The 20,124-nt window shown below is 40.7% G+C and overlaps 4 protein-coding genes across 4 annotated transcripts; 3 read left to right on the forward strand and 1 right to left on the reverse strand.

Annotated features, from left to right (window-relative positions):
- The first annotated feature begins 1,569 nt into the window (after positions 1-1,569).
- Positions 1,570-3,608, forward strand: LOC104726315 (hypersensitive-induced response protein 4). Its single transcript, XM_010445151.3, has 5 exons — positions 1,570-1,859; positions 1,981-2,101; positions 2,206-2,297; positions 2,753-2,849; positions 3,004-3,608. Exons 1-5 carry the CDS (start codon positions 1,665-1,667, stop codon positions 3,372-3,374), a joined length of 876 nt encoding a protein of 291 aa, XP_010443453.1. The 5' UTR covers positions 1,570-1,664; the 3' UTR covers positions 3,375-3,608.
- A 4,513-nt stretch (positions 3,609-8,121) lies between these two features.
- On the forward strand, positions 8,122-9,131 carry LOC147948899 (uncharacterized). The gene has a single exon (XM_087486219.1). It carries the CDS (start codon positions 8,232-8,234, stop codon positions 8,979-8,981), a length of 750 nt encoding a protein of 249 aa, XP_087342345.1. The 5' UTR covers positions 8,122-8,231; the 3' UTR covers positions 8,982-9,131.
- A 996-nt stretch (positions 9,132-10,127) lies between these two features.
- Positions 10,128-12,179, forward strand: LOC147948900 (uncharacterized). Its single transcript, XM_087469144.1, has one exon. It carries the CDS (start codon positions 10,128-10,130, stop codon positions 12,177-12,179), a length of 2,052 nt encoding a protein of 683 aa, XP_087325270.1.
- A 5,596-nt stretch (positions 12,180-17,775) lies between these two features.
- LOC147948901 (uncharacterized) lies at positions 17,776-20,124 on the reverse strand. The gene is made up of 4 exons (XM_087469162.1): positions 19,245-20,124; positions 19,000-19,146; positions 18,374-18,903; positions 17,776-18,291 (listed from the first exon to the last, which is right to left on the reverse strand). The coding sequence occupies exons 1-4, from the start codon at positions 20,122-20,124 to the stop codon at positions 17,776-17,778; spliced, it is 2,073 nt and encodes a 690-aa protein (XP_087325288.1).

The following is a 20,124-nucleotide window of genomic DNA, read 5'->3' on the forward strand; positions in this document are numbered from 1 at the left end:
GGAAAAAAAACGGAAACCAATGGGCTAAATTCGTCCAGCAAAAAAGTTCTTAAAATCACCTTACATATTCATCGCAATCTTTCTAACATGATCATTTGATAAGTTATATATATTGATCGATGGTTTGACTCATTGTTATCAAAACGTTGATATATATTGATCGATGGTTTGACTCATAGCTATAATAACTTTGTCAATTGTCATATAAAGGTGTGTATTTGTCAATTGTCATATAAAATGTGCGTATTTGTATGTGCTCGCTTGTATGAGTCATGCCAATACACTTAAACCCTACTCCAAAAATCTTCTCTAATCCTCTAATTGGAAAACAAAAATATTGTTAGGAACATATTAAACTATAAAATTAATTTTTTTAAAAAGTAGATTTTTTTTTTTGGCGTTGGATATTTCTCCTTTGGTAAGATAAACTTAAATTGTTTAAGTTTTTAAAATTATACTTTATAAACCTAGACTTATTTATTTTGGTTTGTTTGTAGACTTTAGTCGGTTTGTAATATTGGCTTGTCAAATTTGGCTTTATATCATAAATAAAAACAGTTGTGACAAAAAAAAATGCAAAAACATTATAACTTCATGTGATTTTACAAAATAATACATGTTAAAAAACTTTAAAATACATGAAAATATACAAATTAAAAAAAGTATTAGCATTATAATAATAAAAATATGAAATACTGCACAAAATATGAAATTATTTTTCTGGGTCGATAAGAAAGCTTATTATCTATATATCAATGGAGTATTGCCAAAAATAAAATTTTTTTAAAAATTCTTAATTTTTATTCCCAACCTAAAATTTTAGTATCAAGGTAGTCTTTGTTTTTCTAATTTTTTATTTGTGTCCTCGAAGTAGTTTTGTTGATAAAAACCTCCACCACAACACCATTGGTATTATAAGAAATAATATACATGGTACTCTGTCAACATAATATCAGATATTATGACTGATAACATTTTTCTAGAAATATTTTAATATTTTATATATTTAAATGTAATTATATTTATTATTTAAAATTTAAAGTATCTATAATATTTATATATATTATAATTGATGGGTAGTTAAAAAAACCCTGTAATATTCAGATTAATTTTCATTGGTATTATGATTAAATGTGATAATAAACTTCTAATTCCTCCCTTTTATTAACTTTCCAACTAGTTATTGGAAATATAAATAAAAAAGTGACTCAATTAGTTTAACAAACTCTATAGGGTACCTTTTTTATTTTTGATATTGAGAATGAATCAATATCAAATTTATAAAGTCACAAATTGGATGTAGATCTGGATACAAAATTATAAATTCAATGAAATTTACATCTGTGAATCCATTTAAGAAATAAAGGTAACATAATTTTAAAGACTTATGTATTGGATAACACAGAAAATATCAAATTTCCCCAAATACTTTTTCCTTGGTCAAAAAAAGGATTATACGAAAATATCTAAAGAAGGAAGAAATAGGTGACGTGGACATTGTATAGCTTCACTAATCCTAACCGTCCAAGTTCTCCTAAACCGCTTGATCGGACGGTATCTAAATAAAAGGAATTTGATCACAGATTTATAAACGAGACTTGTTCTTCTTCTTCTTCCTTCTTCTTGAAAAGCTTTTTTTGTTTTGTTTTGAGTGACGCGTAGAGATGGGGAACACGTATTGTCTCCTCGGTGGATGTATTGATCAAGCGAGCGTCGGTGTGGTTGAACGTTGGGGTCGATTCGAGCATATAGCTGAGCCAGGTTGTCATTTCTTTAACCCTCTCGCTGGTCAATGGCTTGCCGGAGTTTTATCCACTAGGATCAATTCTCTTGATGTCAAGATTGAAACCAAAACTAAGGTTTTGTGAATTGTGATCACTTACTTCTGTTTTGATCTTTGGGAATTTTGTTTTATTATGTATTATTGTTGTAAAAGTGATGTTGAATTAGGTTTGTGTTTTGTTTTGGTTGTTGTTGTAGGATAATGTGTTTGTGCAGCTGGTTTGTTCGATTCAGTACCGTGTAGTGAAAGCTAGTGCTGATGATGCGTTTTATGAGCTTCAAAACCCTAAAGAGCAGATCCAAGCTTATGTCTTTGATGGTACTTTTTTTTTCTACTTCTCTGTAGAGATTTGTTTTTTTTCTTTTTTCTTTTTTTATAATTAGTATTGATTTTTCTTGTATGTTTGTTTTTTGAAATCATAGTGGTTAGAGCTTTGGTCCCAATGATGACGCTAGATGCTCTTTTTGAACAAAAGGGTGAAGTTGCCAAGTCTGTTCTTGAGGAGCTTGAGAAGGTATGAATTGTTGTTCCTTTAATTATCTCATTCATTTGTGTATGTTTAGAGACTCTTTGCTCATAATAAGATAGAAGATATCATTTTGTGAGATTCTTGATGTTTTATCGTGATCCTGCATTTATTCAGAGCCTAATGGATGAATCTGAGCCTTGAGAAAGTGTTTTTGAAGTAGACATGTTATAGACTTTTAATTACTATTCAAGTAGACATGTTTTAGACTTTTAATCTGAGTTCCTGGTAATATAGGTATCAGTTGTGTGAGATTCTTGATGTTTTGTCGTGATCCTACATTTGAGCTCTATATCTAATGGGTGGATTTTGAGCCCTTATGAAGTGTTATCATAGATATGTGTGTATTGCATAGAGAAAACTAGAAAAATGATAACATATAATCCTTCTTTTGGGACTGGTGAAGATTTCTGTAATGGTCATGATTGGAATTGTTTCTGCAGGTGATGGGTGCTTATGGATACAGCATTGAGCACATTCTAATGGTTGACATTCTTCCTGATCCTTCTGTGCGCAAGGCTATGAACGAAATCAATGCAGGTAAAATTTAGTTCCATTACCGGGGAAAATGTTTCCCTACACATTGAAGCATAGAAAAATTTATACTTTTTATGATTATAGGACTCATTGAAGTATGTTTTGTTAAGACTTCTACTTACATTTCTATATTGCTTGTCAAATACTTAAAATGCAGCCCAAAGGCTCCAGCTCGCGAGTGTTTACAAAGGAGAAGCAGAGAAGATTCTCCAAGTGAAGAGAGCTGAAGCAGAAGCGGAAGCCAAATACTTAGGCGGTGTCGGAGTGGCTAGACAGAGGCAGGCAATCACGGACGGATTGAGGGAGAACATATTGAACTTCTCTGACAAAGTAGAAGGCACATCAGCCAAAGAAGTGATGGACTTGATCATGATCACACAGTACTTTGACACTATAAGAGACCTTGGAAATTCCTCAAAGAACACAACAGTGTTTCTTCCTCACGGTCCAGGACATGTGAGGGACATCAGTGACCAGATACGCAATGGTATGATGGAGGCGGCTAGTGCTCAGGTTAGCGAAGTCTAAAGGAAGATTCACTTTGGGGTTGTGAATTGAGTTTGTTTCTTTGGCTTTCTCAGATTATGGTTTAATTTATGTTACACCAGTGTGACTTTGTTGGATTTTGCCTCTCTTTATTTTTTATGGTTTTTATGGTGGTATTATTGTTATTGCAGTATATATAATAACCCAAAGTACTTGAACTCTTATGAAGAGGAACATAAGAAAGTTGAGCCGACGGGCGCCATATGTGGGTTTTAATTCTTTGTGTTTTTCTTGTTTGAGTCATTCTCGTTCTTATAATACCTGACCACAAAAGAATTATTAGTTGTTCATTCGGGGAATCTTACATACATCCCCATCGAAAGATTGGATCAAAGCTGGAACTCTTTAAGAAATCAACTTGTTGATCTTGAATCACTTTCTTCTGGATGCTATATAATGTTTTATGGATTAGAGTAGATTCTTTCTAGTTGAATCTCGAACCGGTTCTTAAATTTGATGAACGCAATCCAAACTCATTTCGAGAAAATGAAAGATGCAAGCCCTTGTGCAGACTATTGAATATAAGTCAAGATGAAAAAGACAATTGATGCGAAGCCTCCTGTTGTGTTGGGTTTAGAATATGAGAAAGATCAAAGATGGTTTGAGGCCGTTGACAAGAAACCTTTAGTTAATGTTGTTGCTTCTCAGATCTTGGTATCAAACTCAAACCACTCTCATTGGTAAGCACAAATTAAAGTCAAAATGGGATAATGATGACAAGGATAAATTCTATAATAATTTTCAGCCTATATATATTCGTCGTTTCCTATAATGAAAGTCTAAACCTTATGTGTTACTGATCAGCTGAGTGTATTTTTATAGTGATTGGCATTGTATGAATGAATATATGGGCCGGAAAAGCAAATTTGACGCGTCCGATAGGTCCGACATTTTGCTTTGATGGGAGACAATGAAGAAAAACATATGGCTAAGCTATTCTATAATTAGTATAATGCCCAAACCGCAGATAAACTCGGAGATAGAATTCTTGTCGTAATCACTGTCTAAGACAATAATTATATCACCAAGTTTAATTTCTACTAATACAACTTTTTTAATTTCTACCCTAGTCATTTTCTCCCAAAAAAAAAAAAAAATTTACAATCATTCACAACAAATGCATTTCTAAAATGACATTTAAGTTGACCAGTATGATCTCGTAAGACTCACGCTCGCCTGCTTAATGACTTGTCATTCCCCCAAGGAACATGTACATTACATGTCAAATTTCTCTTATGAGGTTTAAACTATTTTCCCTTCAAAAATCTCTTGCGACTAGTGGTTGCATTACCAATTCAGAGTTCGTATGTATATTTGCATCCATCATGATGTTTACTTTCTTACTTTCCTAAATTATCGCATTACAGTTCTTCCATATCAAAATCTAAGAATACCTTCTTTTATACGAGATAGAATGAGAGTGATATATCATGGTTTATAGGGTTTTTGGTCATGATATAAGTTTGATTTATAGAGTTTTTTTTTGGTATTTTTAGAGTATATTTCAAGTCTTTGTAGGTTTATGTTATTTTAGATGAGCAAACTACTTATTCGCAAATAAATTTGGTTTAGAGATTTTGTGAACTTATCAAACTTGAATTTAATGCTTGTCTGAATTGTTGAATTTAGCAAAGAAGTTTAGAATTCTAGATTTAGACATAGATAACTTCTGCAACAAAAGCTAGTTAATTTATCATTCTGATTTAAGTTTTAGAATATGTTCTTAATTATTGTGACATTTTAATCTGCAATTCTGAATTACTTGAGAAATTCACTGAACTTATCTCTCCTTCTATTGAATACACTCTTTTGTTAATTTATTTTCTTGCATCTTATTTCAAAACAATTAATTTGGTTTAGGTTAATTTGAAACTAAATAACCTATTCCGTAATCTAGAGTCCTTATCAAATTCAACCAATAAGTACTACAATTGATCTATTTGAGAGAGTAGCTCTAGGATAAATTTGAGCATATCAAAGAGCATAATCTATATAACATTCAACAAAAAATACATATATATCAGAAAAATGAAGGAGATAAACTATTTTGCGGCCAAGGAATGTAATCAAAGGCAAAAAAAATTTTGCAACAATGAAATTGAGTAAAACATGGCAAATAGTTCAATTGCAACTTCAAATATTTGATAACAAAGATTCATGGGAATACCATGAACACTTAAATGCTCGACAATAGTGGAGGCTTTTAAGATAGCTCGCCACAAAAAAAAAATCTAATTTTATGATTGTTTTGAGCCTCCGTATATGTTGTTTTAATGCAAGTATTACCAGGTCCTCTTATATATCAGCTTTTACGTCTTATAGTGCTGAATCACTATTTTTCATACAAAATGCTACATATGCATAGTTGAACAACATATGCACAAGTTGTCTCCCATAATTTTTTTTAATAATTGTTTCAATTAATGAGTTACTACCTTATTTTATAATTATAGTATATCAAATTCAATATATAACCTAATTAATTTAAGAAAGCAGTAACATAGACAAGGGGAGTAGATAAAGAGAAAGAGATGATAATGGTGGTCTTAATATAGAGGAAGACCACCATCTCATCAATTCCATCGGTCGTGGTCTTCATTGCAATGAAGAACTTTGCCGATTTTGGTATAGACCAAACTGGCAGCGAAGACGATTGCAGAAGCCGGAACAGTGGCTTTATTCGGTTTTTCCTTTCTTTGTTTTAATTTGTATTATTATTGAATTTTATTTTCTAAAAAATGGATATTTCACTAAAGTTTTTTTTTGGTAATATAGAATTTTACGAATTAATTATAGAAAAACGGAGTATGTTATTTGGATTGATCTCTCTCTCTTGCTACAATTATATATAGTTTCATCTCTTAAGATTTTACCAAAATAAATATAAAAAATGACAAATAAAATCAGAGATAAATCCAAACAAACAAAGCCGATAAGTCAGGAAAAAAAACATGAGTAAATTCCTCAACATACAGTAAAACCTCTATAAATTAATAATGTTGAGACCAAGACATTTTATTAATTTATAGTGATATTAATTTATCTATAAATTAATAATTATTATTTTATAGTGTAAATTAATAATTATTAATTTATAGATATATTTTAATTGTTTAAATTTTTTTAAAAATATGAATTGAGACAATTTTAGCAAAATAAGATTAGAGTTTTGGATGTTGTAAATTTTATGGTTTAGGAATTGAACTTGTAATATTTAGAAAAATTATTTGACAATTAATTACAAATACTATAGACAAATTGAGTTATACACATGACATACATAAATTCAGATTTATGAATAATAGTATCAATTGTCCTATTTTAATAGTCTGTCAAATTATCAAATTGTAAATGATGCATATCTATAAATTGAAAACTTTAAAAATTTAACTATTTTTATGACATGTTATAGAATATTTTAGAGATATAATTATAGTTTGAAAATACAACATTACAATTGTTATATAGAAATAAGCTTTAGGAGAAACATACATTATTATATCAATATATATATATATATATGTAAATTTACATGATTATTAATTTATGATATTATTGGGACCATAATTTACATAGGGATTTCAAAAAAAAATATTATCTTATTATCTTATCGAATTTTGTTAATTTTTACATTGGCCCGACTTAGGACCAGTAAAATTTATTAATTTATAGTGTTTATTAATTTATAGAGTATTAATTTATAGAGGTTTTACTGTATTAGACAAACCTCCTTTTAACAAACAATATTAGACAATGTCAACGCATGTTATATTAGATTAAGGTCAACATAAAATTTTTGGTCAATCCAATCGCACCACAAGCCTTGGAATCAAGTAAATCGAAATCAGTTTACTAAATCTTTGAAAATAGTTATAGAACGAACATATGATAATGATACTATAAAAAGATAAACTAATCGTGTGATATAATGTTGAATATGTAAATTAATTAACTTAACTCAAATAATTGCAACTTCACTTAAACTATACCAAATTCATTCGTTAAAATAACATTTTCACCAATTGTCTTTTCAAAATTTTTTTTTTTTTAAGTTTTAGTAATGTAAAACATTTTAAAAAGATCGAGAGATATGTATGTAAGACAAGAAACTTGAAAAAGATCAGTATGTGATAGTCATAGTACTATATCCTAACTTCTTGATTCCATTTCCTACTCATTTAAGTGTGTAAAAATCTATAATAATTTTCAAATTATATATATAGACTATTGATGCGAAGCCTCTTTTTTTTTTTTTTTTGACATCGACCAATTTTTAAATATCTACGTTAATAGATCATCATTAATACATACTTTTTCCCATTCTTAATTCATAATTTTTTTCCCTAATAGTGTGTATATTAAGAATTTTTATCCTTACTATTTAATATTTTAATCTAAAATAGTCCAACCAACCATAGAATATACTGTGGAATACATTTTCACATATCACAATCATGCTTTGATATTAGAGACCCATGTGTACTATTTTCAGTATTGTTTTATTTATAATGTAGTAATTATAAATACTTGAATTAAGAAAGAACCATGTGTTATAAAAGAAAGACTTATAGTTGTTAAGAGGACTTGGATACTTACTTATGTACAACTTAGCTGGCAAGGAGTTGATATTAATCACTTGTTGAAATTTCTCATTAAACAATCAGATTCCAACAACTTTATTCAGCAGTCTTTGTCATCATCGAACTTGTCTTAGAAGTCTCTCATCCTCCATTTATACCTCTTTTCAACCCGTCTCTTTCGCACAAACCACCTTTCTTCTTCTTCTTCTTTCTCAATTTCTCTCAATCTCTCTGTTTTTTTTTTTCTTGATTAAAGAAGATGATAGATTCAGTTTTGGAGCTTGTCAACAAGACTACTTCCAATTCTCTATTCATGTTCCTTTTCTGCAACTTTATCATCATCTTGATCCTCATGGGCAACTCCTCTAAACCGGGTTCTCAAGACAAATCAAATCCCGGTTCCCTGATGTTCTCTGACTCGGTTCTCTCTTCCAAGCCCGGTTTTGAAAATTCCGTGTTGAAATCTGAGTTGAATGTCTCTCCCAAACCTGGTGTTGAAATACCGGTTCTCTCTTCCAAGCCCGGTTTTGAAAATTCCGTGTTGAAATCTGAGTTGAATGTGTCTCCCAAACCCGGTGTTGAAACACCGATTCTCTCTTCCAAGCCCGGTTTTGAAAATTCCGTGTTGAAATCTGAGTCGAATGTCTCTCCCAAACCCGATTATGAGAAATCCGGTTTTATCTCTGAGCCGGTTCCCTCTTACAAACCCGGTTTTCAAAAATCCGTTTTGGTACCGAAATCGAATCTCACCTCTATGCCCGGTTTACAAGAACCAGGGCTGATATCTAAGTCAACTCTCTCCTCCAAACCAGCCGGTTCTGAGAAATCGTTAACGTTGAAACCCGGTTTAGGTTTATCGGAGAAGGACGAGAAAGGGAGCTTAGTAGTAGAAGAAGAGAATGAGAGCGAAATGGAGGTTGTGCTTCGAAGACGAGTTGAAGAATTTATTCGTAAAGTTAATACTCAATGGAAATCAGAGAACACTAAGAGTAATTATCTTTTACATTAATCAGTGTTTTTGTTTATACTTAATGAGAAAAAAATATGCTCTACATACTGAAAAAGCTTAAGTAAGTCCATATTAATGACTAAAGTAAAGAGACATACAGTAATTGTAATTCCCTTCTTATGAATTAAATTAGCTAACTTTTTATGGAAACCAGCTTAAATCAAATGATTCCTAATTTTTCTTATTGTTAAAAGAGAAGTTTTACTACTATATCAAACAAAGTAACAAGCGAAACAAATGCAAAACGACACATTATAAGATCAAGTTAGAAAACATATCATATATTTTCTGATCCGATATTTCAACAAGGATTTGTACATGTGGAAAGCCTAAATCCTCTTGCAATCAACCAAAAAGAACATTGCACAAAACAAAAATACATAAACGACGTTAGAAAAAAGAATACTATATGCATGAGTCGCGTAAATTTGTGTAGATGCAGTTTAGTTTGGTTGGTAGAATTATTACAATTTATTTTATGGTTTGTTGTTCGACAGAGAGAAAAAGGCATCTTTCTAGTTCATCAAATCCACAAGTCAATAAGATAAAAAAGAAAGAGAAAAACAAAAGCTAGCATATGAATAAAAATCCGACAGAGATGATATTATGATATCCTAGGTTATTATAAATCACTTGCCAACTAAGGACGATATCCATATTGTTAGGGGTAGATCCAATCCCAACAAAAGGGCCCGGCCCAGGAAAAAGCCCATAAATATCCCTTTCAAGAGAAAAGGGTATTATGGTATTTTTCCTAGACGAACCGACACGATTCCCTATAAATACGGGCGTACGGCCTGTAGAAAAGGGGATCGGAGAAAAGCAGGAGAATTCGTGCAGCAAGTACAAAAGCTTAGCTCGTCCAAGCAAAAGTCAACGGTTCTAAACTCATAGCTTGGAGAATCGACGAGATATCAGCTCGTCTACTATCCTCGTCTACCTTTGTAACCCGTTTAAGTCGCGTTGTAGCCCGTCTTTTGTGTTTCGACATCAATATAATAGAAGAGAACTTCGACCCTCTTTGACCGAACTAAACATATTAATTGTGACCAAAAGGGACATCAACAATTTGGCGCGCCAGGAAGGGAGAGCCAAGTCAAAGTTTTCTAAAAAAATTGAAGAACGGACCTACACCGACTGGACAGGATGACAATAATTGACAAGGAAAGAAGCAAAGAAGCAAGCTCGTCGGGGGGAACGATAACCCCGGCAACGGATCAAGCGAAGCAGACAGTCCTTCCCACGCCAGACGCTCCAAGAAAGACCGTGACAGTAGAAAGTCCGGAGACCTTCGTCATAGCTACAAATTTGACGACCCCGGCGACCGTAGAGGCACCACAGGCGCCGACACAACTTTCTTTGCTCAACAACCAGCCCGTCTCTAGTATAGACGAGCTGTTCCGAGGGATCTTAACACGCCTTGACCAGCAGGAAGAGCGAACAAACAACCGTTTGGATGCACTCACTGCGGCACAGCTTAACTCGGAAGATGAAATCAACCATCTCAACAACGCTCGGCTCAACCCAGTGAACTTCACCTCGGTAAGAACAACGCCAGGGTCGTATGTGCAAACCAGCGGATTAGGACGTAATCCTGCCCAGCACCCTATCGAGCGGAATAACGACGTAACCGATCTAACGAAGGACGCCGAGCTAAAAGAAATCAAAGAGCAAATGAAAGAAATGGCCGCAATGATTCAAAAAGCAACGGATAAGGCACCCCAAGTCGGACTTATGTTCGAAGCAACACAGCGAACTCCGTTCTCTCGGAGACTCGCTACGACGACGGTCAGACGGGCAGTCAAGCCACGGTTGGGTCACTATGACGGAACAGTCGACCCGCGAGATTTCTTACTCACCTTTGGCGTAGCCCTCGGCCCTTTACAGTTCAGCCCGGCGGAATACGACGCTGGAGCTTGTCAAGTTTTCGCCGAGCATCTAACAGGAACCGCATTGAGTTGGTTCTCGAGACTCCCACCCGGATCAATCGATAGTATCAGGGAGTTGATAACCAAATTTTTGAAGCAGTTTTCTGTTTTGTTCGAGGATAAGAATTCCCATGCCGACTTATACGCCTTAACTCAGCACAAGGGAGAATCGCTTCGGTCCTTTATAGGGCGATTCAAGGAAGTTTACGTCAACATTTCAATTCCGGACGCTGCCGCAATTGTCGCACTTCGAAATGCGCTCTGGTATGAATCTCGGTTCAAGGAAGAGCTGTCTTTAACGCACATCGAGACCATATCCGAGGCATTACTCCGAGCTGCAAAACACATTGGACTCGAGGAAGAGAAAGCTATCAATGCTAAGAAGCATTCCCTAGAGGCAAGTGCGACGCCCAAACAGCTAGTAGCCGCAGCTTCAAAAGTTGACTACGTCGAGCCTCGACAACATTTCGTCAGAAACCAAGATCGAACTCGCCGAACTTTTGCGATCGGTGAAAACAAGTATATACGGAAAGAGGGAGGTGAAAATAGTGCAACCCCGTACTGCGATTACCATCAGAGTACAACCCACGCAACTGACGAGTGTCATTACCTCCAGAAGGTATTGATGGAGCGATACAAGAAAGGAGCAATAGTCGTCGAGCCCGACAGAAGCAAGACAACCCGACCTGGACGAAGCGACGCCAAGCGCGCCGAATATATCGCTCGAAAATTCGTCAAGGATTCAAAGGTACTAGCCGACCAAAGCGAAGACGAGATGGAAATTCAGAACCTACTCACCGAACGGCGCGAAAACAGCGGTAACGAAAAACGACCGCATACAGACCGCAAGCCCGACCAACGTCCTCCGACGATACGACGAATCAACATGATAATGGGCGGGATAGCCGGATGCAACGATCCGGTCAGAGCGATCAGAGATTATACTAAGAAGGCTGAAATGACGAAATCTTGGCCGTCAAGGTTCGAGGCTGAAGGCATGCCAATCACTTTCGACGGAAAAGATCTAGAAGGCTTGGATTTACCACATAACGATCCATTGGTCGTCGAACTCTTGATCGGCGAAAGTGAGGTGACGAGAATATTGATCGACACTGGAAGCTCAGTCAACGTCATCTTCAGAGACGTGTTGGCCAAAATGGAAGTCGGCGAACGGGACATTATGCCAGAATGTCACTCTTTAACCGGCTTCGACGGGATCATCCTATGTCCGTCGGCACCATCACCTTACCAATCTTCGTTGGGGGGATAGCCAGATACTTTCGGTTCGCAGTTATCGACAAGCCAACGATCTACAACGTCATCCTTGGAACCCCATGGCTCCACAAGATGAAAGCTGTCCCGTCAACATATCATCAGTGCGTTAAGTTCCCAACTTCGAAAGGAATATACACACTGCGTGGCAATCAGCAAACTGCACGGGCCTGCTTCCTGATCGAGCATAAGCTTCGCACCGGAAAGAAATTATAGCAATCAAAGCAGCAGGTCGGCGACAGTAGCACGTCACCGACAGACGGGAAGCCGACTGCCGTCCAACAGGGCATTGCCGCGGTCGAAGAGGTGATCCTAGACGAGAACGACAAGAAACGATGCGTCAATATCGGCACGGAGATAACATCCGCCATGAGGAACGAGTTGATACTCTTCCTCAGGACTAACATCTCAACGTTCGCATGGAGCGTGGCTTACATGAAAGGAATCGACCCAAGTGTCACGACCCATGAGCTCAATGCCGACCCGACGCATAAGCCGATCAAACAGAAACGGCGCAAGTTAGGCTCTGAAAGATCGCAAGCAGTGAACGACGAAGTTTACAAACTCCTCGGCGCCGGGTCAATCAAGGAAGTAAAATATCCAGAGTGGCTAGCTAATCCGGTGGTCGTCAAAAAAAAAAAGTGGCGAATCTGCGTCGATTTTACCGACCTTAATAAAGCTTGCCCAAAGGATAGTTTCCCATTGCCAAGAATCGATCAGCTCGTCGAAGCGACTGCAGGCAACGAGCTGTTAACCTTTATGGACGCCTTCTCCGGTTACAACCAGATTCTAATGCACAAGGACGACCAGGAAAAAACATCGTTTATCACAGATAGAGGGACGTACTGCTACAAGGTCATGCCTTTCGGCCTTAAAAATGCGGGAGCGACGTATCAACGGTTAGTCAATAAGATGTTCGCCGAGCAACTCGGCCGGACTATGGAGGTCTACATCGACGATATGCTCGTCAAGTCACAGCACGCAAAGGATCATATCACTCATCTGCGACAATGCTTCGATACCCTCAACAAGTATGGGATGAAGCTTAATCCGGCCAAATGCACATTTGCAGTCAAATCCGGCAAATTCCTTGGGTACCTGGTAACCAGACGAGGCATCGAGGCGAACCCGAAGCAAATTAAGGCAATCATCGATCTACCACAACCAAAGAACGCCAGAGAAGTACAACGATTAACTGGACGGATCGCTGCTCTAAACCGTTTTATATCCAGATCAACCGACAAGTGTCTACCATTTTACCAGCTTCTCAAAACAAAGGGCAAGTTCGAGTGGACCGAGGCCTGTCATAGCGCGTTCAACGAGCTAAAGAACTACTTCTCGACCCCACCGATCTTAGCAAAACCAGAGCTCGACGAAATCTTGTTTCTTTATATTGCGGTCTCAGAGTCGGCCGTCAGCGGTGTACTCGTTAAAGACGATTGAGGAGAGCAACGACCCATCTTTTATATAAGCAAATCACTCAACGACGCGGAAACTCGTTACCCGACAGTCAAGAAGGTTGCATTGGCAGTCGTCACGTCCGCAAGAAAGCTCCGACCGTATTTCTAGTCGCACACTGTCGCTGTCCTGTCCAGCCAACCTTTACGATCCATACTGCACAGCCCGAATCAATCGGGCGACTAACCAAATGGGCAATTGAACTTAGCGAGTACGACATCGAGTATCGAACTCGTCCAGCTGCAAAGTCCCAAGTACTCGCTGACTTTCTGATTGAACTACCGTTCGGGGAAGCCGAACCAACACCCACTGACCCGTCAGATGACCGGTGGACCCTACATGTGGACGGGGCATCCTCTCATCTTGGATCAGGTATAGGAATTCGACTAACTTCGCCGACCGGAGAAATTTTGGAGCAATCCTTTCGTCTCCGATTCCAAGCAACCAATAACGTCGCCGAGTAAGAAGCACTCATCGCCGGTCTAAAGCTCGCCAACGGAATGCAGATCAAGCGGATAAGAGCTTTCTGCGACTCTCAGTTAGTCGCCAACCAGTTCAGTGGAGAGTATGATACCAAAAGTGAACCTATGGCCGCCTACCTCGACGTCGTTAGGATTTTGTCAAAACGCTTCGACGAATTTGAGCTCATCAAAATTCCCAGAGGAGACAATGCCCCGGCCGACGCTTTGGCAGCACTCGCTTCAACATCGGATCCCGACCTTCGGCGGATCATCCCGGTGGATAGCATAGATACGCCGAGCATAAGCGAAACATATCCCGAGACTTGCCTCGCACTCCACCAGCCCAATGAAATTAGGACGACTTATCGAACGAAGAGGTCACGCCGAGGATGCGAAGCTGCCTCAGACAGCGACGCGACAGACTGGCGAGTCGAAATCCGAGCATACTTAGCCGATGGCGACGTGCCAACAGACAAATGGGCTAAACGACGATTAAAAGCCAAGGCCGCCCACTACACCTTAATGAAGGATCATTTGTTACGATGGACGGCGGCAGGAGCCCTTTTGCTCTGCATACACGGCAACGACACCGAGCGCGTCATGATGGAAATGCATGAAGGGGCCGGAGGAAATCACTCAGGTGGCCGAGCCTTGGCACTGCGAATCAGGAAGCATGGTCATTACTGGCCAACGATGATATCTGACTACGAAAAGTTCGTCGCCAAGTGTGAAAAATGCCAGCGACACGCCCCCATTATTCATCAGCCGACTGAACTCCTACGAACCGGAGTAGCTCCTTACCCTTTCATGCGCTGGGCGATGGACATCATTGGCCCGCTACCAACTTCTAGACAAAAACGATATATACTCGTCCTTACCGATTACTTCACCAAGTGGGTCGAGGCCGAGTCTTACGCAAATATCAAAGCGAGGGACGTCCAACTCTTCGTCTGGAAATATGTAATCTGTCGCCACGGTCTCCCGTACGAGATAGTCACCGACAACGGGTCGCAGTTTATCTCCCTGCAATTCGAAAATTTTTGTGCACGATGGCGAGTCAAACTAAGCAAGTCGACGCCGAGGTATCCGCAAGGAAACGACCAAGCCGAAGCTACCAACAAGACTATACTCGATGGCCTAAAGAAAAGACTAGACGCCAAGAAGGGTGCCTGGGCCGATGAGCTTGACGGAGTACTTTGGTCCTACCGAACGACCCCACGGACATCCACTAACCAAACCCCATTCTCTTTAGCCTACGGGATGGAAGCAATGGCACCCGCTGAGGTTGGCAGTTCCAGCCTCCGACGAACAATGCTCGTCCAAAACACCGCACTTAACAGTCAGATGCAAATGGATAGACTCGACGAGTTGGAAGAGGAACGAGACAAAGCACTCCTACGAATCCAAAACTACCAGCTCGCCGCAGCTAAGTACTACAACAAGAAAGTTCACAACCGGCATTTCGACGAAGGGGATCTCGTCCTCCGTAAAGTCTTCGAAAATACTGCCGAACCAGATGCCGGAAAAATGGGAGCCAATTGGGAGGGTCCATATCTAGTATCCAAGGTCGTCCATCCCGGCGTATACGAACTCTTAACAATGGGCGGCAAACCAGTGCCGAGATCTTGGAATTCGATGCATGTCAAGCGCTACTACTACTGAAAATCACCAAGCGAGCTCGGCTATATCCGGCTCGTCCTTTCTATAGTTTAAATAAACATGTAAATGTGAACTACGAACGGCTTGATCCTTCCTGATCGGAGGGTACGTAGGCAGTCCCATTCTACGGGACACAGCCGCCAATAATATAAAATTTCTTTTTCAAAAGAATGAATCATCGTTTGTGAATTATTTTAGTCATTACCCTGGCCCGGTAATGACCCGACGTTCCGACGTATTATTCTAAGCCGAGTCGCAACTTGCACCAAAGGATAAGCCGACTGTTAACGGTCGCCCCTGGTTATACTAAGCCGAGTCGCAACTCGCACCAAAGGATAAGCCGACTGTTAACGGTCGCCCCTGGTTATATTAAGCCGAGTCGTAACTCGAACTAAAGGATAAGCCGACTATTAACGGTCGCCCCCGGTTATATTAAGCCGAGTCTAACTCGCATAAAAGAGATCAGCCGACCACCACAAAAAAAAAGGGCGAGGTTAAAAAAAAAATATTGGAGTCAAGTAAAAGTAGAACTCTCAGGAGTACGAACTTTGATTTAAAGGGGAGGATGCAAGGCTGATGAGGGCACCGACCCCATTACGGCACAAACCAAAAAACATAAAAGGAGAGGAAAGAGCTACAACAACAGAAAACAAGTCATTCAATTCCTAGATCGGCATTGGAAGGCTCGTCAAATTCCAACCCGCCAATTGTTGTCTGCCAATAGCGGCATGACTCTTTCACATCCTTCAGCAGATCCATCGGAACAGCCATGCCTCGCCCAACCATGTCCTCGAGGTACGCACAAATCCCTTCGACGCGACTACTTTCGCTAAAATAGTGGTTTGTGCTCTCCAACTGCGTCACGTAGCGGCGAAGCACGTCGATACGATCACGACAGGCTTCGATCTCCTCTCGTTCCTCAAACGGCCTCCGACCAAGGGTATCAAGGTCGCCCTGCTCGAGTGCGGGAATTACCACTTCCTCACATAAATCTTCGCGCCGGGTGCGTTCTTCCACCAAACGATCCCATCGCCACTTCGGAAAGAAAAACCCTTCGTCAATCAGCGTTTCAAGACATTCAACAACCCCGTCAATATGACAGAAGTCGTAGTAACGTTCGAACGAATGACGGGTGGCAATGACGTAAGCCCTTAGTCGCTGAATGCGAGCATTATAATAGTTAAGTTCTGATTGAATCACCTTGTCGGATCTAACGCCGAGCTGTTCCCGCGCCCTGCGCAACCACGCCGATCTTGTCGTCACCGGCATTAGAGCAACTCTCTTCTTCCTACAAAAACAACAAACTCACCAAGATAGGATTGAAAGGAAACACAAAGGCTATTTATAGGACGGGGAGCACAAGTCCTAACAGGCGCAAGTTCCCAAAACGGAAAAAGCATTAAAGGAGACCAATAAATCCAATAAACAACACTTCAAAAATAAAGCATTAAATGAGACCCTCAATTAATGCCCCCAAAAGGACGAATAAAGTTTTCAAGGGAGCCGACCCCTATACACGGCGCATAAAGTACGAGGGAGCCGACCCCAAAACACGGCGCATAAAGTACGAGGGAGCCGACCCCAAAACACGGCAAAAGAAAGATAGTACGAGGGAGCCAACCCCTCAACACGGCGACAACACTGATCACGAGACTAGGCCAGCAACCGGAGACTCGCGCCCAAGAGTGGAAGGACGAGGTAACCCGTCGGCAGAACAGTCCGGAACCTGCTCCTCGACTCCATGAGAAGGTTGGTCGGTGACTTGCGCCTCAACTCCGTCTGAAGGACGGTCGTCAACCTGCTCCTGCTCGTCCAGTTCTTCACCCCCGATCTCCCCACTCTCCGACCTTTCATCCCCGCCCTCATCAGTATGACCCTCCGTATTCCCGCTGATTGGGGAAGCGATCCAAGTTGGAATTGGGGGAAGAGGCCCGGCGAAAATCTGAGACAAGTCAAAATCAGCCTCGGAGATGTCCGGCAGATCAAACTCTCCAACCTCGTCCTTCAGCTGATTCATCACGGCCACGACCTGGCCCTTAAGCTCCTCATCAAGCAAGGAAATTCGACCTCGGCGGCGAGCGTTTCCAGCATTTGAACGTTCCCAACAGCTTGGTTGTATTCGAGGAATTTCTCCCGCGGCGCTTCAACCGCTTCGGCGTGGCTTTTATGCTTCGATAGGAGCCTCTGCACGCGACGGGCCACCTCGTGAAAGGCATTGATTCGCTCATGGTGCCCATATTCATCACGCCGAGCCCTGAGCCTTCTCGTCTCCGAGCTAAGGGTGAGCTTCAGACCATTGCAGGAAGCTTCGGACTCCTTAAGCTTCGTCGAAAGAGAATCCCGTTCTTTGATAAGCCCACTCCGGTGATGTTCGAGCTTGGCCACAAGGTCGCTAAGCCTCTGGTTGGACCGAACTGCCTCCCCCAATTGAGCCTCGAGGCGCTCAATCCTCTCATTCGACGCCCCTGAACGTTCCAGGTCTCGAACACGACGTTCGTAGCGGGTGGCCATGCGGTTAATACGCGCAATAAACTGTTAAAAAAAAAAGAAAGAAGAAAAGGATTGAAATATACTCAAGGAAGATCTGCGAAGCGAATTGATTTAACCGACGAACCTCAAAAGATGCTTGAGCAACTTCGGTGACAGCGTCAGACTCTTTCATCCTTTCAACAGAAGAGAGACGACCTTCGCCATAATGGATCTTCCGAAACAACTCGGCACAAGAATGCGAGTCAGATGGAAAGGGACGAGCTCCAGATGAATGAGCAAAGTCCCAGCTGAAGTCGACCGACTTTGACTTCTTCAGTGGGACAGACGGCTCTTGTTCAGGGCCATCTTTCCTTTTCTGTGACCTTTGTGGAGGGTCGGCAATGCGACCAGGAGTCCCGTCCACCTTCCTCCTTGGAAGCGTCTCTTCAGGGCCGGTGTGGCGGGTAGGCGGGGGAGACCTTTGACGCGTCCGTGAAGGATCATCCACAGCTCGACGAGGGGAAGGGGGGACCTTTTTGGACGATCCTGCAGCTGGGGGATCGGAACCTCGACGAACTTCCTGACGGGGAGCCGACCGAGACGACGGCTCTGGAGCTTGGCGATAGCGAGCGGATGCATTAGGGACGTTCAAGTTCAGTTTCCCCATAGTCTCAGCTAAAAAAAAAAAAAAAAAAAAAAATATAAGATGGGGACAATATCAAAACAAAGCTCGCAACGTATATATGTACTACCAAAAAAAAAAAATAGTACCTCTTGGTCTTCGGCTGGATGCTGACTTCCGTGGACGATCCTTTCTACCCTCGGTTCCCGGCCAAACGAAGGGGCAACGGAGCTTAATCGCGTCTATTTCAGCTCGGAAAGAAGAAGGGTATGGAAGCAAACACCTCGGAATAATAACTGAAAATTTTTTAAAAAAAAAAAAAAAAAAAGGGGGAGGTTAAAAAAAAAAAACAAAGGAAGCAAGTGAAGATAACTAATCAAGAAGGGTCGGCTACCGGGTGAAGGGTTCCACCCAGAAAACCAAGGGATCGACGGATCCTCCATAACCCCCGCGGCAACTTCCAAAAAGAAATACGAGCCTTTCCAGTTATACGTTTTACCCTTGGCACCCTCGACGAGCGTCGTCTTCTTTCCCGAGGCTACGTAATAAAGCCCGGGAGTCTTCTCCCGACTCGACGGATTCAGACACGTCAACTCTTCAAAGTGATCACAAGTGAGCTTGACCCTTGCAGCCTCGCCCATGATCGAAAGACCGACAGCATTTCGAAAGGTCGCTGGGGCAAATTGGGAAATAGCCGCCTTTCGACGAGCAAAATACGTCATCAAAAAAGACGGAAGAGGAAAGGTGAGTCCGCACTCGGTGAAGTATTTCTCTGAAAGACAAATAAAACCGGAAGGTGCATCCCAGGGACGTTGGAAGGCGTTCGGAATCAAAATCTTCGGCTTCGTGTTCAGTTTCCTGGGACAATCCGCAACAACTGTCACGTCAACTTTTAATTTCCCGATACGAACTGCGTCAACTGCCGCATCAATTTTTATCGACGTCGCCGGCATATGATTGAAGAGATTCACGGTTGGCAAAGGGACATCGTCCAAATTAGGAGAAGACGGGCCATCGTTCAAAGGCTCGTCTATCAAGGAGGGAGTCTTGAACGTAAGCCCTGAGGAGCTAGGGACTGCAGATCCGGGAGCAAGACGACGCTTTATCTCTTCGAATTGAGCCGCATCCGAATCCGTCGAAGACGAGTCAGAGGGTCTTGGAGAACGAGTTCGACGGCGAACAGATCTGGTAGAGCCGCTAGATTCAGAAGTCGTCGCTCGTCGAAGGTGACTTCCGGCAGAGGGATTGGACGACGCGGATCGAGGAGAATTCAT

Source organism: Camelina sativa, chromosome 2 (assembly GCF_030686135.1).
Source record: "Camelina sativa cultivar CO46 ecotype springtype chromosome 2, ASM3068613v1".
Lineage (NCBI taxonomy): Eukaryota > Viridiplantae > Streptophyta > Magnoliopsida > Brassicales > Brassicaceae > Camelina > Camelina sativa.